The 20511-nt window shown below is 38.9% G+C and overlaps 2 protein-coding genes across 7 annotated transcripts; one reads left to right on the top strand and one right to left on the bottom strand.

The window, feature by feature from the left end:
* Positions 1-2960: 2960 nt before the first annotated feature.
* Positions 2961-7540, top strand: si:ch211-194k22.8 (uncharacterized). 5 transcript variants are annotated; one of them, XM_026914796.3, is made up of 8 exons: positions 2962-3702; positions 3830-3928; positions 4462-4521; positions 4626-4731; positions 4893-5134; positions 5277-5463; positions 5794-6896; positions 7406-7540. In XM_026914796.3, the coding sequence occupies exons 1-7, from the start codon at positions 3613-3615 to the stop codon at positions 5988-5990; spliced, it is 981 nt and encodes a 326-aa protein (XP_026770597.1). In that variant the 5' UTR covers positions 2962-3612; the 3' UTR covers positions 5991-6896; positions 7406-7540. The 5 variants fall into 5 exon arrangements, with proteins under 5 accessions (XP_034165446.1, XP_026770597.1, XP_026770598.1 ...); XM_026914797.3 differs by having other exon boundaries at positions 3795-3928; positions 4623-4731; XM_026914795.3 differs by having other exon boundaries at positions 2963-3702; positions 4623-4731.
* A 418-nt stretch (positions 7541-7958) lies between these two features.
* Positions 7959-15586, bottom strand: cdk5rap3 (CDK5 regulatory subunit associated protein 3). Of its 2 annotated transcripts, none has more exons than XM_053238907.1 (14): positions 15455-15586; positions 14818-14863; positions 14596-14727; positions 13997-14097; positions 13867-13915; positions 13567-13745; positions 10173-10309; positions 9852-9996; positions 9627-9728; positions 9302-9383; positions 9123-9211; positions 8700-8905; positions 8250-8421; positions 7959-8078 (listed from the first exon to the last, which is right to left on the bottom strand). In XM_053238907.1, exons 1-14 carry the CDS (start codon positions 15569-15571, stop codon positions 8013-8015), a joined length of 1623 nt encoding a protein of 540 aa, XP_053094882.1. In that variant the 5' UTR covers positions 15572-15586; the 3' UTR covers positions 7959-8012. The 2 variants fall into 2 exon arrangements, with proteins under 2 accessions (XP_053094882.1, XP_026770410.2); XM_026914609.3 differs by lacking the exon at positions 15455-15586 and adding an exon at positions 15169-15311.
* Positions 15587-20511: the final 4925 nt, after the last annotated feature.

The raw sequence follows: 20511 nt of genomic DNA, 5'->3' as shown, positions 1-20511 counted from the left end.
TAATAATAATAATAATAATAATAATAATAATAATAATACATGTAAATATTATTATTATTATTATTATTGTCATTATTATTATTATTATTAGTGGCACAGTGTTACAGCACCTTACAACTCCATTGTAAATTTCCTCTAGGTGTGATGATGAATGAATAATAATAATAATAATAATAATACTAGCAACAACAACAACAATCAACATCATCATCATCATCATCATCATCATCAATAAGTAGTTGTTCCTGATGGATAATGTGCTGTGCCTTTCAGTGGAATCTGAATGGAATCTTTAAATGGGATTTTCTCCCTTTTTACTACAAACTTTAAAATGCTAGAACTTTATTCCTACTGAGATAGATCCAAAAGCAAAACAAGCTCTATTTAAGTTCAGGAAAGTCTGTAGTTTTCAGAACATTATATAGTATACCTCTAGTATATGTAATTGGAATACCTCACAGATACAATAAGAACGAAAAGAAATAGATTTCCTATAGAAACGCGCAGGGTAGCCATGGCAACGTCTGAACGGTTGACTAATTGATTGATTGGAATATTGACTGATGGACTGAGAAACTGGCAATGTTACTAGAGAAAGAGCTGCTTAGGTATGAAGGAGCCACTCTTTAGATTATGATATTTATCAACTGATTCTTTAAAAAGAGCCATAATTCTCATCAGTACAGAGAAACCCAGAGGGAAAAAATATATGTCTCATTTGTCAATTGCTGTAAAGTGCACAATAAATCAGTGCATCTCTAACACTCAACCAACCACTAAGGCATACATTTTTGTGTAACATTTAATTATTCATGTTTACATTTCATTTCATTATTATTAATTTATTGTCATATTACACCATTTATTTGTTTGTTTTTTGTTTGTTTTTGTGAAATAGTCCTCCATAATAACAACATAAATTCATTTAATGTTAATGATTAATCTAACAACAAAACAACAACCATATACAGAGAGTTTGAGTCCCTGCTATTCCATCCCGTGCCATGACTCTCTATATTCTTGTAAACAACTCTGATTCTTAGGCAATGAGTAATGTATGATCCATAAGTCAGTTTGTGGAGTGACATATTGAAAGGTTGCCTACTGTGTTTACAGCCTACTTCGTAATATTTTGACTGATGATTGATAGAGTAAGAATGAGACCTGTCAAGTGCAAGGGGTGTTGGTGAAAATATAAACATTATATATTTTCACCAACACCCCTTGCACTTGACAGGACGTATGGGGTCAGAGTATCAGCCTCTTGTGCAGCCTTGGATTAGTTAGGGGTTAAGTGCCTTGGCACTTGAACTCAAATATTTCCAGTTCACAGCTGCAGGTCCTTAACCGCAGTACTCGCATTGCCAGCCATGATTTTTTTTTTTTTTTTTTTTTTTTTTTTTTTAACATAAAGCTTGGAAATTCCTGCTACTCTACCTAGAATGAATTTTTGATTGTTTCTTAATGTCACAATAGTATTGTAATAGAATAGTATAGTATTAAATTGAATTATGTATTAAGTGCTTCAAGAATATTTACCACCAGGTGGCACAGATAGCCAGTTGTGCAAAAAAAGGGACACAGAACAAAAACAATAAGTACAACATGAAAATTAAGGCAGTGATTGGAAGAAACAACTAGTCATTGCAAGCTGCGTCATTTTCATATTTTAGATAAACTGGAGAGGAGATACCACTGATTATTGTTTAACTGACAGTTAAATATTTTTTTTTTTACAGTTTTGTAGAAATTTGGGCCATAATACTGTATGAGCTAGTGAAAGATCAAAAATAACAGACTTGCATCAGGTTATCGAACTTTGTCTCCCTGTTCTAGGAAAATGTGTTATTAAAAGCAATGCTGGGAAATCACTACTGAATGCATTTGATTGTTCTTATTTCTATCAGAGAAACATTTTTATTGATTCATGCACTCATAATGGATTAATGAACATCTTGGCACCTCTTATAAGGAAACAATATATGGGCAAAAATCAAAATGTTAAACAATAACACGGTAATTTGTTATAGAAAAATAAAATAAGTTTTGATCTGGAAGTTGTAAGATACTTAATTGCAGAGGTACCAAAATTCATTCACTTATTCATCTATAACTGCTTTATCCTGGTCAAGGTCATGTTGTATCCCAAGCCTATCCTGGGAACACTAGGCACAAGATAAGGGAATCATAACATCTTGGTCATCATTATTATTATTATTGAATATATAAAATCTAAATAATCTGGTCTATGATCTAATGTCTGCAGCAATATTGAGACAGTAACATTTTTATTTATCCAAAGAGTTGAACCCTGAGATGGACTGGCATCCCATCCAGGGTGTATTTCTTGCTCACCCCAGTGTTCCTGGAAGACTCCAGATCCACAGTGATAAAGTTGTTACTGAAAGTGAGTGAACCTTTGTGCCATGGCACATGTTCCCTACTCTGGTCCTGAAGTACCTACTGTCCCGTACATTTTAGTGTCTTCTCTGCTCTAACACACCGACTTCAACTCAGGAAGGGCTCTTAATTAACTGATGAATTGAATCAGATGTATAGCGAGCAGGAAAAACACTAAAATGTGTAAGACAAAGGGCACTCTAGGACCAGGTTGGGAGCCTGTAGGCTACGGTTTCTCAACCCCAGTCCTGGAGGCCCACTGCCCTGAAGAATTTAACCCTTTTTACCAGGACATTGGTGTCCCATTCTGCCAATAATTCTTAAAGTTTTAAGTGTCTAATTTAATCTGAGCCATACTGTAGTGTGTGCTATCACAAAAAAAAAAAATTAATAAATAAATGCATGCATGCATGCTGAACACAGGTACCCAAAAAAACAGGCAAAAATTCCATTTTTTGGCCTCTGGTAAAAAGGGTTAATGTTTCCCACTTCTGAACACCGGATCCAACTTATGGAAGGTTTGATAATTAACTCCTGAGGTGCAGCAGGTGTTTTGGGAGAAGGGAAAACCTGAACCTCGGCGGTATGCCTCCAGGATTGGGGGTTTAAGCTGCAGTTAAAATCAGTTTATATCTGATATTGATGAAATCAATCAGTTTACGGTTCGTTTGTGATCTGGCCTGCATATCGCACTGATCACTTTGCAGACGCCTTGACACTTTTCCAGTGAACTATTCCTGATCACCACAACACTGATAACAAATCTAACTTCCCGAACAGCCTGGTTAAAAAACAGGAAAAAAAAAGAAAAAAAGTGTCTACAACTGCAGGAGGCACACGAAATCCGACGTGAAAGCCAACCCAGCACTATATTAAAGCTCATCCGAAGTCATTTTTTTGCACACAGTAAAGATCATTTGCACACCCTGTTGATCAGCGAGGATCTCCGCTGTAAGCGCGAGCGCCACGGAGGCGAGCTCGTGCCACGTTCTCGCTCGAAAGCGCGTGTCTGATTTCTCAGTTTAGAGCCATGGATCAGCCAAGTGTTAGAAGAAGAAGTAGCATAATCGCGTAGTTTTTTCCCTCTCCACGCTCGGTGTGTGCTCAGATCGGCGTCAGGGCTGCTGGTCGCCTTTGTGCAGGGAGCGTCCTGCATGCTGCGGAGGGGGGCACAGTTTCAGTGAGCGCAAATAATCAAATAATGGCAGAGAAATGAGAAGGAAAACAAAAGCCAAGCGTATTCTGGACTACGAAAATGAGGAGCAGGACGAGAAAGAGGAACAAAAACTGGACCAATTCTACGTAAGATATATAATGGAAACCTTTTGAGTGTTTTTCGTGCCCCTGTTTTGTTTGTTTGTGGCTGTGACTTGGAATATTGTCTCAAATGAAAGAGTAATTAGAATGACACGAGCCGCCTGTCCGACAGCACGGGCTGCAGAAACGGAGCAAACAAATGGATGCTGCCAAAGAGCGAGCGGAGGAGAATTCACCCGCAGCCGCAGGGCTCCACAAGTTGGACATGAGGGTTTGGGCTTTTTTTTTTCTTACTAATAATTATAGTGTAGATTTTGAATTTAGAGACAATTAGCCAGCTGAGGCGACGTACGACCGAATTTTCCACTTTGGCTGCCTGAGTGGTGTGAAAAGAGCAGTGTTTTAAAGATAATCTATTTTTCACTCTTGCACTTTTTTTTTTTTGGGTTTTGTTCCGCGTTTAAACGCAGAAAGAGCAGCAGCAGTAGTGTGAGGTAGGGCAGGCAGCCATGCCTGTTACCTAATGGAGAACAATAGGTCTAAAAGCATGGCACAGAGGGCATCACTTACTATACACACACTATGCACATCTTGTGTAAAAGAGCTTTCTTTACACTTTACTATCAGTGTGAGACTGTACTGTAGTTTGAAAAGAACAACCCTTAAAGTGACATGCATCTTTTTTTTTTTTTACTTTATAATATACGTTTCCCCAAAAGCATCAGATCAATAGCCTACAATCCTAACCTGATGATGCTTTTTGGGAAACTCCTCCCAGTTTCAGTGTCTGTCTTGTCCTGACAGGGTTATGGGTTCGACTGCTCTCCTACAGGCAGTTTTGATGAGGAACATCCCACCGCAGAGGTAAGGGGAGGTCTGTGGCACAGGTGTGCTCCGCATTCTACACCCCTGAAACTCAACATGCTGGATAGTTTCGAGCACTGATTTTTTTTTTCTCCTTCTAGCAGGAGGCTGAATATTTGCAGTCTTATTCGAAGATGGAGCTAATTGCCATGGTTCTATGCATGCAGCGGGAAATGGAGAGCTTAAAGGAACAACTACGGTGCCTTACAGGCAAGTCAAAAAAAATTTGCTCATTTTTGATGAATGAAATAGTTTGACTTCTTGTTTAAAGCTAAATTTTCAACACTTCAGGATATTATATTTTTTTAAAAATATCCTCTAACTTAACAAAACATGTCTAAAATGATACGCTGTTCTTGTTTCCACGCAAGCGTGTGGAAAGTTGGCTAAAAACCTAGAGGCCCTGATCGAGAGGACCCAGATGTGGCCTAATGGAGATAAGAAGATCTCTCTCCCTGTTTCCTCCAGCCCCATGACCGAGCCTGTGGAAGTGGATGCTTTAATGCCAGCTATACCATATGCCTCAGGTGTTATGAATGGGCAGTGGGTCAAGCAAGAAACTCTTACCCAGAAATCTAATGAGGGCTCCCACAGGAATGGTCTCTTCACAGAGGTATCAGTCATTTAATCCGTTTAATATCATATTAAAAATTCTGTTGTGCATGGTTCTCTGGCTGTCTATATCTTTGATTATACATGTTAGTTATGTACATTGCTTTGAATGAAAGGAACATTTTGTGATTGTTTTGTTTTAGTTTATCACACCTGAGCTTTTGGAGAGGTGTAACACTGGCACCACTGCCCAGAAGTTGACCAATGATCTGTTGCGTGGACTGTATGAGAGAGACTGTTTGGCCTCCCACTCAATCTCTGGTGTGGTGTACAATAAGAGGGGTCAACCCAAACCTGCCTTGCCCACTGAAGAGGTCCAGGCCATCCTGAGTAAGGCTCCACACACTCAGCTCCATGGCTTATACACTGCTCAATTTAGAATTGTGGCAATATATTTGGGGTTGCAGATTATAAGTTCTGACAAGGAGCATGTTCTAACATTGTTTTCAACAGGACGTACCAGAAGATTACTAAGTACAAGCCATCATTTCTGCAGTTTAAAATGTTGCCCATGTAGTATTATAAAGAATGATAAAGCTAACTTGTGTGCATCTGGGCAAGAGCATTATTCTGTATGGCGCTATATAGATTTAGATGGGTACCAAGTTATGTACTGTGATTGCTGGGTCATGATCTAATTCATATAATCATCTCTTACAGGAACCGTCCAGTATTTCTTTCCGGGGAAAACTGATGCTGAGATTAAGGGCTACATTCGTCAAAAACTGCAAAACGAAGCAAAAAGATTGAGGAAAAAACCTCCACTCTCTGGCCCAGAACCTAGAGCTCTGAGTCTATCTAGCCCTAGATCAAGTAGCCATCAGTTGGATTTGATTGGACAAAAGTCAAATGTTTGATTAGCAGTGATTGGATTTTTGTCATCAAACAAACTAGTCTTATTCACTGCTAAATATGATCAAGAGATCAAGAGCTCTTGACCAGTACAAATTATGTTAATTATTTTGTTTGGACTGTCCTGAAAAATGTTATGATCACTTGCAATAGCTACTCATTGTTGTGACAGCATCAATGTCAAAATGCGAATAAAAGCATTGGAATTTAGTTCAGATGGTCTCCAACTATTAAGAACACACTCAGTAATAAGATTAGATATTAATGTGAGTCTGTCAACATTTTTCATGTTTTGTATTTAACTGCTGTGTAGTAGCTACACTGCACAATAACAGAAGGTGTGAACATTATTTTCCTTGTATCATAAACGTATTTCTTACTAAATTATGGTCCTTATTACTCAACTGTAGCTTTATGTATGTAATTTTTTTTGTTATTAAAATTATGAAAAAGTAAGCAATTAGATAAGTAGTATTTGTTATTGTTTGTGTCATGCATGTTCTCTTGAACATGAACGTGTGGATTTGTGTGAAAGAGAAACACAAGATACTGGATATATTAGTGTGACTAAACCCCTGTTAATATTGGTGATGGAGAACAATGTGTGCTGCATGCAGAGAGCTGCTGAGATGAAGGTAATCAATGACTGAGCGACACGAGCAGAGTGACAACAGCAGGGGTACTGGGCCAGTTGTCTTGGCAACCCCAGTCTTCTGGGCCACAGTAGCGTGGCTCTTACTCTGGCCATCGCCTCTGAGCATCTGCCCACTGCAGGGACGAGGGGAATTGCAGCAAACAAATAAAGAATGAAAGGCAGAAGGAAAGACTTCGGGAGATCCAAAGAAATTTGGTCTTGGCACCCAATGAGGCGAAGGCAGTCCATTAATAATGAGCATGAGGATAATATTGTGGTAGGCTTTTTGATAATTATCTGGCTCATTGTCATATTCTGTTCATGTCTATCAGGAAAAAACAAAGTGTTTACTATGGCTGTTGTTGAGGTTTGTGTGTGCGTGTACGTGCAAGTCTGGCCTGATGAATAGCACAGACAATGATAGGGCAGAGTGAAGACCCTCTGCTTATCATAAGCCTCATCAGTGTGTGTGTGAGAGAGAGAGAAAGAGAGAGAGAGATGGTACGGCATAATGACAAAGGGACAGACGTGTGTGTCAAAAGTAGGAGGAAAAGCACCACACTATGTGTTGAGGATAATAAATGCTTTTTTTTTTCTTAAATGTGTCCTAGACATCATGAGTCAAATAACTAAAGAAAACAATAATTTTTGCAATAGAAATGTTAAAAAAAGCCTTTATTTGAATCCTTTCACACGCATTTCTTGGCTAGCATGCACAGGAGATGTGCTACACTTGCAAGATAATAGCCATTAGGTCCTCAATCTTGTGAGCATAATGTGTTTCAGGCATGTGATTACGCTGGCAGCCCTGGGGCAAAGAGGGAGATGACACAGTGATGGAGCACCAAGGGCTGCTGGGAGATTTTACACAGCTCTGTGGGAGGAGTGCCAGTTAAATGGAAGTGTTTTGTTGCACTGAAAGCATGCACAAGGACTGACATCTTTGATCCTACTCCTATCAGTGCTATAAAACAACACTGTTCATCATTATCAGCACTATTGTTGTGATGTATTACAACCACAATTCAGTGAGTCTTACAAGTCATACAAACTATTTACACACACCTTCCAAGAACAGAACTGGTATGATTGTTAATCCTGAATTCCTCAAATGTACACTGATGTTTGTCTATGCACTTTGTTTGACTGTGTTGTGTCTCTGTGACCTATGTGAGCTTATGGCAGTGGCACTGTGTAAAAGTTAGATGCTAAGAAAAATCCAGAGACACACTTGTGTAATGTCTCAATAGGTTTCAGCTATGTGGAGTATGTGTCTGACGTAGTGCAGTAGATTGGCAAATAAACTGTTTCCGATTTAGTCATTCAAAGCCATAGGAAATATTTTAATGATATAAAATATTTATTTATGAAATGGTTGTTTGGACTATGCAGTTTATACATGAACTCCCATAAGGTTGACTGGTCGATTGTTATACCGTTTTGAGATGTCAGCTTCAATCTGTAAGAAAAAAACAGAGAAACAATGTTTACTTAGATAGGAAAAAAGTGGAGCACAATCAACTTGCAGAACCCAAAGTAATTTCTTTAATTAAATGAACAGATTAAAAAAAAAAAATACACCATCATGGGCTTCCCCGATATATTCTTATCAGTTAATTGAATATGGTACCAGTTTCTGCAGTTCCTTGGTGTGGGCAGCAAGCAGGTCGATGCGAGGTTCCAGGCTGGCCTGTTCCTCGAGAGCTTCTTGCTTCCGTTCAGCCAGGGAGGCTTGTTTCAGCACCAAGATATCAGCCTGCTTTAGTTTCTGCCTCAGCATGTCAGACACACGCTCCACATAGCTGAAACACAACTACAGTAATGAACTTTAAGCAAGAGTTTTTGTCAATGTAACTGTATGCTTACATGGAGAGTCATCATCCTGCATAGTCCAGTTTCACATTTTCTCTGCTCGGACAGAGGACGGTAATTAACTTATGAGTGTGGCAGAACTTGGGCAACAGTCTTAAGTCCCCAGAACTGACATTTAATACATCCCATTCATGTTATCAGTCTAAATCAGATGAATGTGTAGACCCGTAGGTGCAAGAGAACAGTAAATGTGTGTATGAGCACTTACCGTGGCGATGCCTGGATCATGAACAGATGCTTCATGCGCAGTGATGTCAGTCCTTCCAGGAGGTGGCGCACATCTGCCAGCATGGCCTGCACACGCTGACGGGTCTGCCCCTGGATGATAGAGGGAGCCAGCTGGAACTGGCTCATGGCCACCATATCGCCCTCCTCACTCATCTCACTCAGTCTCTGACACAGAAACACTTCCAACTAGGCAGTCAGACAGAGAGAGGAGAGCATCACAACCTAGCAAACATTTCCACCCGAGATAAGCCACCATTACAGCTGGAAAGATATGCACAATATTATTCATGTGATGATTTAAGCTGGTCATAAAATAGGCTGTAGGCCCAAATGTAGGCCCAAAGTTTTAGCACATTTATAGGCAAGTGTCATAAAATAATGTTTTAATGTTGAGTTGAAATACCTCCATCAATTCATCGATAAACTGATTTCGAGTCTGTAGGTTCTCGAGCAGAGAGAGTGCATCCTCACCTCTCGCAACACCTTCAGGACCTGTAAACCCAGCCTGGCTCGTTAATCTTGTGGAGACATTATGACCATTTGAAACGTGTAATTTACTACAGAAAGCAAATAGATATTTACAGTCAGTGCCTGCAGCAACAACTTCGATTTCCACTGCAGCAGTTGCAGTTTCACCCCAGTCAATGCCACCATCACCTGTTTCCTTATATTGAAAAAGAAATATTAAAAATATGACATCAATATTGCTGCCACTGTGGAAACTGATGTTCTACAAAATATATATATTGTATATATATATATATATATATATATATATATATATATATATATATATATATATATATATATATATATATATATATATACACATATATATATGTTCATATATGTTCATACAGTCACATGCAAGTGACTGTATTCAAAACGACAGATGCTTGTGCATTACCTCTTTGCCAGACTCAAGTGTGATGCCCCAGTCCACCCCCTCCTCAGCTGTGGTCCCAAAATTCACCTCCTCAGCACCGCTGCATAAGTTGCCCCAGTCAATCTATACAAAAGGGTGAACAAGAGTATATACAGACACGCACACACGTGCACATACTTACACTTAAGACACTAAGATGTCTGTGCTTATATGCAAGGAGACAACCTATTCTATCTGGTTACTCACCGTTTCCTCTGTGACAGTGTCAGGTGGTGCTTCCTCTACTACAGGTCTCTCTATAACCGTTGGGATGTTTCCTGTCTTCCACTCATACACTGTTGTGTTTCCTTTTTGTTGAATGAATGACAGCATAGGTAGAACAGGCTCAGACCTGAAGAGATATGAATGATCCCAATTTATTTAATAGCTCACTCTAGAAGCCAAGGAGTTCATCTAAAACTAATTTAACCTATAAAATACAGGAAGAGACGGTATGTAAAATAACAGTGCATGAACTATGAACGCTCAGAGCTTTAATTTCTAAATAGTCATAGCAATGGCACTCACCAGTCGCAGACAAACTTAGTGAAAGCTGTGTAGAGCTTCATCGTTTCCTCCAGGCAGGCAGCTTTTCTCCCTGTTTCCTCCAATACAGTAGGTAAATCCTTAACAAGGGCCTGCAACTCCCTCGCCACATTCTCCCCCTGAGAAAGCCAGATCAGTGAGTAATCTGCCTTCATATTCGTGAGAAACATTTCTGTAGTCAAGTGCTGGTTAGGGCTACTTATCTCAATCAATGTTTCATAATTTGCAGGTTTAGAAAGAACTGCTGTAAGAATCAGTATGCATGTTTGCATGTAGACATACACTATACAGCCATAGGTATGTGGATGCCTGACCATCACACCCATATACGCTTGCTGAACATCCTGTTCCAAAACAGTGGGCATTAATATGGAGTTAGTGTCTCCTTTTCTCTTGGAAAGATTTTCCACTATATTTTGGAAAGTGGCTGTTGGGACACCAACCTTGGCAAACAATGTCTTCATGGACCACACTTTGTGCACAGGGGCATTGTCATGCTGGAACATGTTTGGGCTGCTTAGTTCCAGTGAAGGGATATTCTTAATGTTAAAGCATGCAAAGTCATCCTAGACAGTTGTGTGCTTCCAACGTTGTGGCAACAGTTTGGGGAAGACCCACATATGGGTGTGATGGTCAGGTGTCCACAAACTTTTGGCCATATATCTGCTGAGTTATCTTATTAGTTATTTCACTACAACTGAGCATAAAATCATCTGCCTGAAACTTCAGACCTCTTCTGAACTACCATTGAATTGAATTATATTGCCCTATAATATTTAAAATGCGTACCTGCAATTAAACATTTAACAAATTAATCCTTGAACAGAAGCAAACAAAATAATCTTGCTAATGGCAAGTTTATTGAAAAAGCATTATAAACTGCACAATACTGCCCAAAAGACAATACAAAGAATTTCCTGTATCTGTCCTACTTGTCAAACACACTGTTTAAAAGTGGACCCTTTTGTAGATTTTGGCATGCTCTCCCCATGTGTGCAAAAACATGCAGGTAGGCCGACTGGCTAAATTGCCCCTAGGTGTGTATCAGTGTGTGAATGTGTGATTGAGTGGTGCCCTGTGATGGAGTATCCAGGGTGAATTCTCCTGCCTTGCACCCAGTGTTAACGGGATTGGCTCCGGATTCACCACAACCCTGACCAGGATAAGCAGTTACTGAAGACGAATGAATGAAAATAAGACATATTGTGTATAAATACACAATAGACTGACTATTATGAAAATATGATAATTATAGATAAAATCCATGTTCTAATGTTTCTCATGCAACGTGTTTTGCAGTTGAATGAAAAGGTTATTTTTGTGGAATTCTCAACTGATTTTCTAAACAGACATTTACTAATTTTCTACTAACAATGGGCCTCATTTGTCAATCTTTTAGCAAAGGTGTGTGTAAATGTTTGCATAAGCCAACCGAACTAAAGATTTCAGCCAGATTTAAAAAATATCAGAAATGTTAATTTGTATTTACAAAAGTTGCTGAATGCTGATGTGTATGTCGATCACCTGTAAAGTGTAAAATACGTTCCCAACAAAAAAGGCAAAAAAGGCAGAAAGGCATAAAGACAGAAGCAGAAGTTATTTTGACTAACTTCTATCCCAGTAAAAAAAAATGGCAGTGTAACAGCGCCTAAAATGTCTAAATCTAAAGACAAACTAAAGAAAAGGTAATTGTGAAGTGAGGTAACAAGAAAATGGTGTGACATGAAAACAGAGGAAAAACGATCCACACTGTACACTGGTGAGCAGCACACCAAGCATGTCATACAGGGAAACGGCTATTTTTAAATACATTCACAGAGGACTTTATAAGGAACACTATACTAATACTGGGTAGGGCCTCCCTTTGCTCTCAAAACAGCTTCAATTCTTCATGGCATCGTTTCCACAAGATGTTGGAAACATTCCTTTGAGATTCTGGTCCATGATTGCATCACGCAATTCCTGCAGATTTTTCAGGTGCACTTTCAGGTTCTACCACATCCCAAAGGTGTTCTACTGGATTCAGATTCAGGCCACTGAAGAACACTGAATTCATTGTCATGTTCATGAAGCCAGTTTGAGATGACTTTTGCTTTGTGACATGGTGCATTATCATGCTGGAAGTAGCCATCAGAAGATGGTAAATTGGTATTAATGAGCCCAAAGTGTGCCAAGAAAACATTCCCCACACCATTACACTACCTCCACCAGCCAGGACTGTTGACACAAGGCAGATTGGGTCCATGGATTCATGCTGTTGGTGCAAATTTTGACTCTACCATCTGTGTGTCTCAGCAGAAGAGATTCATCAGACCAGGCTACATTTTTCCAGTCTTCAACTGTCCAGTTTTGGTGAGCCTGTGCCCACTGCAGCCTCAGCTTTCTGTTCTTGACTGACAGAAGTGGAACCCGGTGTGTTCTGCTGCTGCTGTATCCCAGCCGCCTCAAGGTTCGATGTGTTGTGCATTCTGAGATGCTTTTCTGTTCACCACGATTGTACTGAGTGGTTAATTGAGTTACTATAGCCTTTCTGTCAGCTCAAACCAGTCTGGCCATTCTCCGTTGACCTCTCTCATCAACAAGGCATTTCTGTCTGCATATCTGCTGCTCACTGGATGTTTTTTTTTTTAGTGCACCGTTGTGAGTAAAATCTAGAGACTGTTGTGCATGAGAATCCCAGGATATCAAAATCACGGAGCCTTAGTTTACGGGTTTGTGTTGGCTCGCCTTCTTTATTTTCTTACTCTTTAATTAATGCCAATAATATAAAATGACTACTTTTCACAACATTTTCTCAGTGGTATTCTTAATCCCCCTAGTGAACTAGCATGAGGATGTGTTTTTGATAGAAACTCCAAAGCGCTTCCATAAGTCACTCTGGATAAGGATGTCTGCTATATGTTGGAAATGTAATAAAAAAATAAGCAATTTAAACTCAACAGTATAATCTGTATATAAAAGTGCAGTAATCCATACAAGTTATATGATTGTGATCAAGTCAAGGGTTTCCAAAATTATGAGATTTTCATGAATACCAAATTTCTTGTGTAAATGCTCCTCTGAAAGACTTACAAATAAATCCATTTGTATCCAGCTTGATAAATGAGGCCCAACATAACAACAGGAAACAGACTCCTAACAGAGTAAACTTTTAGGTAGATAATAATTATGTTTTTCGTCTTTTGAATTTGTCCTACGAGTATGCAAACATTTGCAAGGTTCTTTTTTGGAGGTCCCATTCAAATCTAACCATTTATTTTTCTAACTGTCAAATAACGTATAAATTCGAGAATGTTCTTTTCCCTGTCTGTCTATGCAGTCACTCACTGAAGTTCTCCAGGTTCCCAGAGAAAGCATGAACTTAGTAGATGCTCACCGTAATGCCGTACTGCTTGCAGGCTGCGTAGTAGCGCTCCCTCATGTCTGCAGCTCCACTCTGGCACTCTAGCTCCCGCCTGCTCAGCTCCTGCTGCAGCTGCTGTGCTTTAGCCACCTGTTTCCTCAAAGCAGGGCCCTCGTAGCATACACTGCGGCTCAGCAGACTGGCCAACTCCGCTAAACGCACACAGAATAATGTCATGTGCAACACAAACATGATGTTCTGCACCAGTATTCAAATACAGTATACACAGAATATACATAAAGCCTCTTAATAAATACTTTGATCCTCACTTACCTAGATATGCATTATCTTTCTCATATAAGGACACTATTTCTTGCCAGTCCTATTGATAAACAAAAATGAGTTAAATGCATTTTATACGTGTATGTAGATACACACAGACTAGACAAACATGTGCAATCACCTTCATCCTTTGTGATGAATACCTGCCGAATATATTTTTGGATGAGGCTTCTGTTCCCTTTAGTATTTCCACTATCCTTAGGCAATGGAAATAGTGTATATCTGCATTGACACAAGAAAATATTTTTACTGAAGGCAATGATGAACCCATGGTAATGGATAAAAATAGACAGTGCTGTGAATGCAGTGAAATCTCACAGAAAAATATGGATGTAGACATACGCTACTGAATGTTTGTGTGCATGATGGTCTGAGATGGACTGGCATGCCATTCAGGGTGTATTCCCACCTCGTGTCTTGTGTTCCCGGCATATTCTCCGGATTCATCACAACCCTGACCAGGATAATGCGCTTACGAAAGATGAATGAATGAATGAATGAACAAATGAATGTAAGCTACATCCAAATATAAATTTGTTCAAATCCAATCCACACCACACACCTCATAAATTGACTTTTCATTCTAATCCAGTGTTTCTTTCTCTTTAACATACCAACCCAGCCAGTTATGTAGCTGATCACACACTGTACATGCAAGATATCAAAACGCGCTGCACATGCAAATCAGATTTGAGTAGATTAAGCCTAAAAGGGACTGACATGAGCCCATGAGCAGCTGTTTGATCTCCTCGTTCTCTGGCATGTCCTGGAGAGCAGCATTGATCTTCTCCCTGATGAGCATCACTGCATTCTGCCATTTCAGAGAACAGTGTCTCCTGTCCACCAGCCAGTCTGAAAACAAATGTATACATATACTCTATATGCATGTACGGATGGATGCACATTTTTATATGTTTCACATGAATGAGATTTAGGTCTTACCGAGAAGCTTGCTGGTTTGAATGTCAATAGGGAGATTCTGAATATTCTGAAATGACAAAAAAAGGGTTGCTTTAAAGTAAATGTGTTAGTGAGACCAGTAACATTATGGTGTTAAGCCAAGACTCTGTCATGCCGAATGTCAAGTAAGTGAGAAAGCAAAAAGTAGTCCAGAAAAGTAGCTATTAACTCAAACATAATTATGACAGCTGACTTGCATACAGAAGCCACTTGACAACACAAGCATTCAGAGTTAACATCACTGAAATAGCATAGTTAGCAATGTGGCTAGTGAAGCTACAAAACGTCAAAAGCACTGTATCGAAATTAAGTTTACCCCAACCCTCACTTTACCTCCATATTATCCTCAATTTCCTGGTATTTTTTTTTTTAAATATAGAATTACTATAAGACACACTACATATCCATAATGCTCTTTTTTATCATGTAGTTTTCGTTTACATGACCATTGACACGTACTTACACATCTAACCAATCAAAAGGTAGAATGGCCAGAGGTTCCTGTCTGAAGCGACCAATTAAAAACAGGAATAGTGAACCGGCTGTACACTCACCAAAATAAAAGACCTCACTCTTACAAAACGAACACTTTGGGGTTGTGCTGGAAACATACACTCACCGTCCACTTTAATAGGAACACTTGTACACCTGCACCGTTCTGTTGTGTGTGTGAAAATCCCAGGTGATCAGCAGTTTCTGAAATACTCAAACCAGCCCAAATGGTACCAACAACCATGCCACAGTCACAACTATCTAACTATCATTGCGCTACTGCCACATGATTGGCTGATTTGATAAATGCATGGATGTGCAGGTTTACAGGTGTTCCTAATAAAGTGGACGGTGAGTGAAGCAGTCTTGTCCAAATCAAATGTTATTATTTGTGTTTGCACCTGCCTATGAAATTTTCTAAATAAACTTAGATGGTTCTATTCCCGAAAATTTAATTAAATTAGTAATATAACCAATGTGACCCTATCCTGGATAAAGCATTTACTGAAGATGAAGGAATGAATGTGGTAAAACATTGTGCCACACTGCAGGAGTCCCCCACTGCATGTCCTCATGTTAATCAGTGTGGCCTTTTTAGTCCCACAAGATTCACAAATTTTAAAGTAAAAATCCTCCACTCACGCAACTTTTTTGTTGAGTCCTGTAGGATCCCTGTCCCGATACATTAAACAAAAGCAGTCGTTATAGTCTTACTATTTTAGTCTTTATTTCTTATTCTTCTAAAACAGGTTGCAGGAATCTGGCCACACACTCACTTTTATTTGCATGTGCACTGAAATTACTCATAGCCTGATTAATATAGATTTGTCATCTAAGTTTGTTTAGTTGAGACCTAGTTATGGTCAATCTAAAAATATTATATGAAAATACATAAATTTCATATCTTAGACAACTCCGTAATTACAAACCAAGTGTGTACAGTAAATTACACCTAGTGAGGTTATGAGCATATGACTGTCACAAGATATGCAAAGTTACAGTCTATTCTCATTTCTGTTAGTGATAGTATGCCATCCTTTGCCTTGGATACATTTAATTAAATTAGAGCATTCACTTTCTTTTCTTTTGAATTAATAATCTACTTTCAGAGACTGTATGTACATATTTTGTCTTTAAATAAAAGTTAACTTTAGATGCATTTGAACAGTTTTGCTTTCTAGATTTTTTTCAGCTCTTTTGGAAATCTTAGATTTTATTTTTATTTTTTTGCATCTACTCAGATTCATTAATTACTTTGAAGAGAATGTTACAATATTTATATTCAGACTGCACAACATTAAAATAATGCATGAAATAACGTACATTTATTATTATTATTATTATTATTATTATTATTATTAGTCAGTATATGTTGTAAATATGTCAGCACATGTCATTTTGAGCCTGCTGACCTTAACATTGTCAAGAATTCAAGATTCTTTCTTCTTTTTGTTTTGTTAGACTGAATCTATTCACTTACTGCATGATGTGTTTTAACTTCTTTTATTAACTTGACTGCAGCGCTGATATTGTGCCTATTGTTTCTGTAATACATGCTGACAGCAGAGGTATATTTGGCTATTCTGAGGAAAGTCGTTACCGTAGTTTCATGGCAACTGCAACAGTTTGTATGCTTCATGTGTTTTTGCACATGGCCAAAGTGATTTTTGCACGTGTTTTTGCAGAAATCAGAATTCTAATCCTGAATTAAATTCAGAGGTCCTGTAAAGTGAAGAACCCACCAACATCTACCAACAAAACAATGGGAGACAAGCTCCTGCAGTAGATAGTATAGGGCCAGTCATAGGCCAGTGTATCTTGCACCAGCAGGCTGTTCGGCTCCACTAGGGAGAGCCACAATTCACAATGAGTTGACTTGGCTTCAGTGAAGAGGGCCACCTGTCCAAAGTTTTCCAGACACGGACATCAATCTCCTGGGAGTATATGCTGCTTCAATCCGCTAGTGGTACATATTCACAATTTAATAACTACTGTGTATTTATTACAGAAAATTACATTGACCACTACTGCATTTTCATGATTTCAATTTATACGTTTAACTTTTGGACATCAGGTTACAATGATCTGTGGGATCACCAGCAATGTGATGCAGATATCAACAGTAAGCATATGTCTGAAGTAACTACCTGAATGAGGAACAAGAATAATGGCCAGGTCCGAATTAGCTATACGGATAGCTCTGTTGAGGGACATGAGCTTCCAGATGCACTGACTTCAGCTGAGCCACATCTGGCACCAAGTTGCCTACAAAGTGAGTTGGGTTGCGTCACAGTAACTTACTATGCTTACAGAATTAACATAAACATGGAGACCCACTCAACCACGCTAGTGCCATGTATACCCAGGCCAGCTATTTGGCTAGATGGTAAGGGATGTGAATGGAAGAGATAGCACCAAGGGACCCAGCCCTGGCCAAAAAAAAATGAGTGGTGAGTGCCACCTCAGGGCAACAACAGTAGCAGCTAATTCAGTGAAGTGTGTAAGGCTAGAAATATTAACAAGAAAAACCCACTCAATGCTAACAGACACCATGGAGTTCCTCCACTATAAGAATTAATGCACTCACCACAGAACAAGAGAAGATGATAGGAGTCTGTTGCCATCTTTGGAGGAAAGGATATCTACAAGCTGTTAAACCTATGACTCTATATGGTGTACGTGCGCTCATGTGTGTATGTAGTGGGAAGGAAAAGGGATTAGATGGCTGTATCATCATTTATTGCAAATACTATATCATACAGTCACTTTGCAATTTGTTGGAGGATCTTGGCAGGCATGCTCAAGGTGATTTTCACTGCCCGGTCCATTGGAAGCAGTAAAATAGAACAATGGTTTAATGGAACATTACGAAAAATCTAAGAGGTAGTACATGTGTGTGACCTGTTTGTGTAAGACCTGCTTTATAGTTGCTTTAAAATCAGCATTGTTCTGTGTGTTTTGAAATGTGAGATTTACATGATCCCCAAGTCAGCACACCAAACAGTACATTGTACTGAACAAACAGACTTCAAAGAAATTCATGGCTCTTTTATCGTTTATGTCCTTGGTTATTGGAGAGAGGGATGATTAAGCTTTATTTTCAGTTATGACAGTAAAAGAAAGGCATTTGTTTTTTTTCAAACCTCAAGTGTTTATTGTCTTCATTCAGTACATTGAGGGCCCTTTTGTATACACTATACAAATTAGAAGTCAACATCACACTCCCATAGGATTGGTTCAGTTTGACAGTTTGAATCCTCCCCCTTTTTACTCACATGGCTGTAACATTTACACAAGTTTCAATGGGTTGTCCCTAAGTTTCAGCTCGAGCTGAGACACTTGTGGGAGGCTCTATAAGCAGTTCTCTCTGTGTGTATGTCTGTATATGGGTGTGTAGAGCGATAGCGGAGAAGGCAACACCTTGGTGCCAAATGAAAACAATCAGAGATTTATTAAGGAAGGTTCAAGGTTCAAAAAGTGACAAAGCTTCGGAGACACTGACAGAGGAAGCCTGCACAGGAGAATGGAAGAAAACAGCTGGTAGATTATCACAAACGTCTGACTTCATGTGGAGATCTGTTCATCTGAAACACAGCTATCTTTGAATCAGGTAAACCAATTTTAAAATGACAATTAAGCACAAATCCACTGTAAATTGCAGGCCATTACACTTTCTTCTATCATGCAAGATAAGCTGTTGCGTGTGTGCATTCAGGAGTATTTTAATTTTAAGAACATGCACAAGGCTTTTAAGGACTTTTTCAGCTGGTATATGCAGCAGTTTTTACTGCTTAGTGCTCTCCCTCCTATTAATTAGAAGTCATTATTTTGAATAGCGATGCTTTATTGCTTAATGTCAGATAGCAATCTTGCACTCAGCATGAACCTAAAACATTTATTAAAATTTATAGTAGGTAGATGGTATCATCATTTCAAGTCAAATGAAAAGGATAAGATTGGGACAATAGCCATCAGGGTAACATGGCTATGGATGACTGCCTTGCTCTTAAAGTAGTGAACCAGCTTAGCCAGAGAAATAGAAACCGATTAGGCCTCCTAAACCCCACAGTAACCATGACAATATCCACACCTATCCCAGGTGAGGGAGATATTATAAAAGCCCAGTTCAGTGAGCAAACATAATACTCCTGTGACTGTGCCTTACTTTACTGGGCCTGGCTGCCCTTCGGCTAACTATTTTCTTGTTCAACCGTTGTTTCAGTGAAAGGCTTTGAACTTGGTTATTGATTGTCAAGGTTTAGACAGTGCATGATATACATGCTTTGTGATCTGTGAGGCTGCCCAGACAGAAAATTAAACAAAATAACTTATAAAGCAATTTAAGATGTCATAGAAATTTGGAAGTAGTGTTAAATGGTAGTTAGATATAATATGGTTTTATATTGCTGGTCATAATTCTTGATGGTTCTACAGAATATGACCAAAATACATGAAGACATTTTTATCTTGTCATGTCTTTCTCATTGTTACTGTTCTTAGCTGGATTATTGTGTACTACAGTCAGCAACTTGTTACCCTTCTCAGGAACACAAAACCAGTGACTTCTGTGACTGAAACAAGACACCATCCAAGAGATGTGAAGATTACTGTGCTAGAAATAAGTGCTGTTAAGGACAGACAACTGTGCAAACATTCCTAAAAAAATAGTTGCTTTCTGTAAAGTGGCATTTATGTAAATGTAGGATATCATTGGCATATCCTTGCCTCCTTTACTCAATCTGATTGTCTAATATTTCCCTTGGACCTGTCCATATTTTGCATTTGTTAGACATTTTAACTCAGCAAACAGATGCCCAGTGTTCAAAGGATGTTTTAGATGCACAATTTTAGATCCCATCTTAATGAATATGCAGTCCAACTTTAAAGTGAACCAGCTATATCACATGGTGCATTTGCCGAAGTGAGCTCATATGACAGTTCACTCCATCCTAAGCGGCTGAAATACTATAGAAAAAAATGGCACACAATTAAACTTGTTGCTCCTATCAGTCAAAAGATCAAACTGATTACAGATTTAATAATGTGAAGAATGTGATCTAATCTAAGAGAAATTTGCACTGGTTGCTGGCTGTGTGTGAGAGGCAAACTGTTCCATTATTACACATAGAGGACATATACATGCTTACATGCAGTCTTGACAGTCACCTGCCTCACACACAAGCA

This window comes from Pangasianodon hypophthalmus, chromosome 12 (assembly GCF_027358585.1).
Source record: "Pangasianodon hypophthalmus isolate fPanHyp1 chromosome 12, fPanHyp1.pri, whole genome shotgun sequence".
Classification (NCBI taxonomy): domain Eukaryota; kingdom Metazoa; phylum Chordata; class Actinopteri; order Siluriformes; family Pangasiidae; genus Pangasianodon; species Pangasianodon hypophthalmus.
This window is presented reverse-complemented; position numbering and strand designations above follow the sequence as displayed.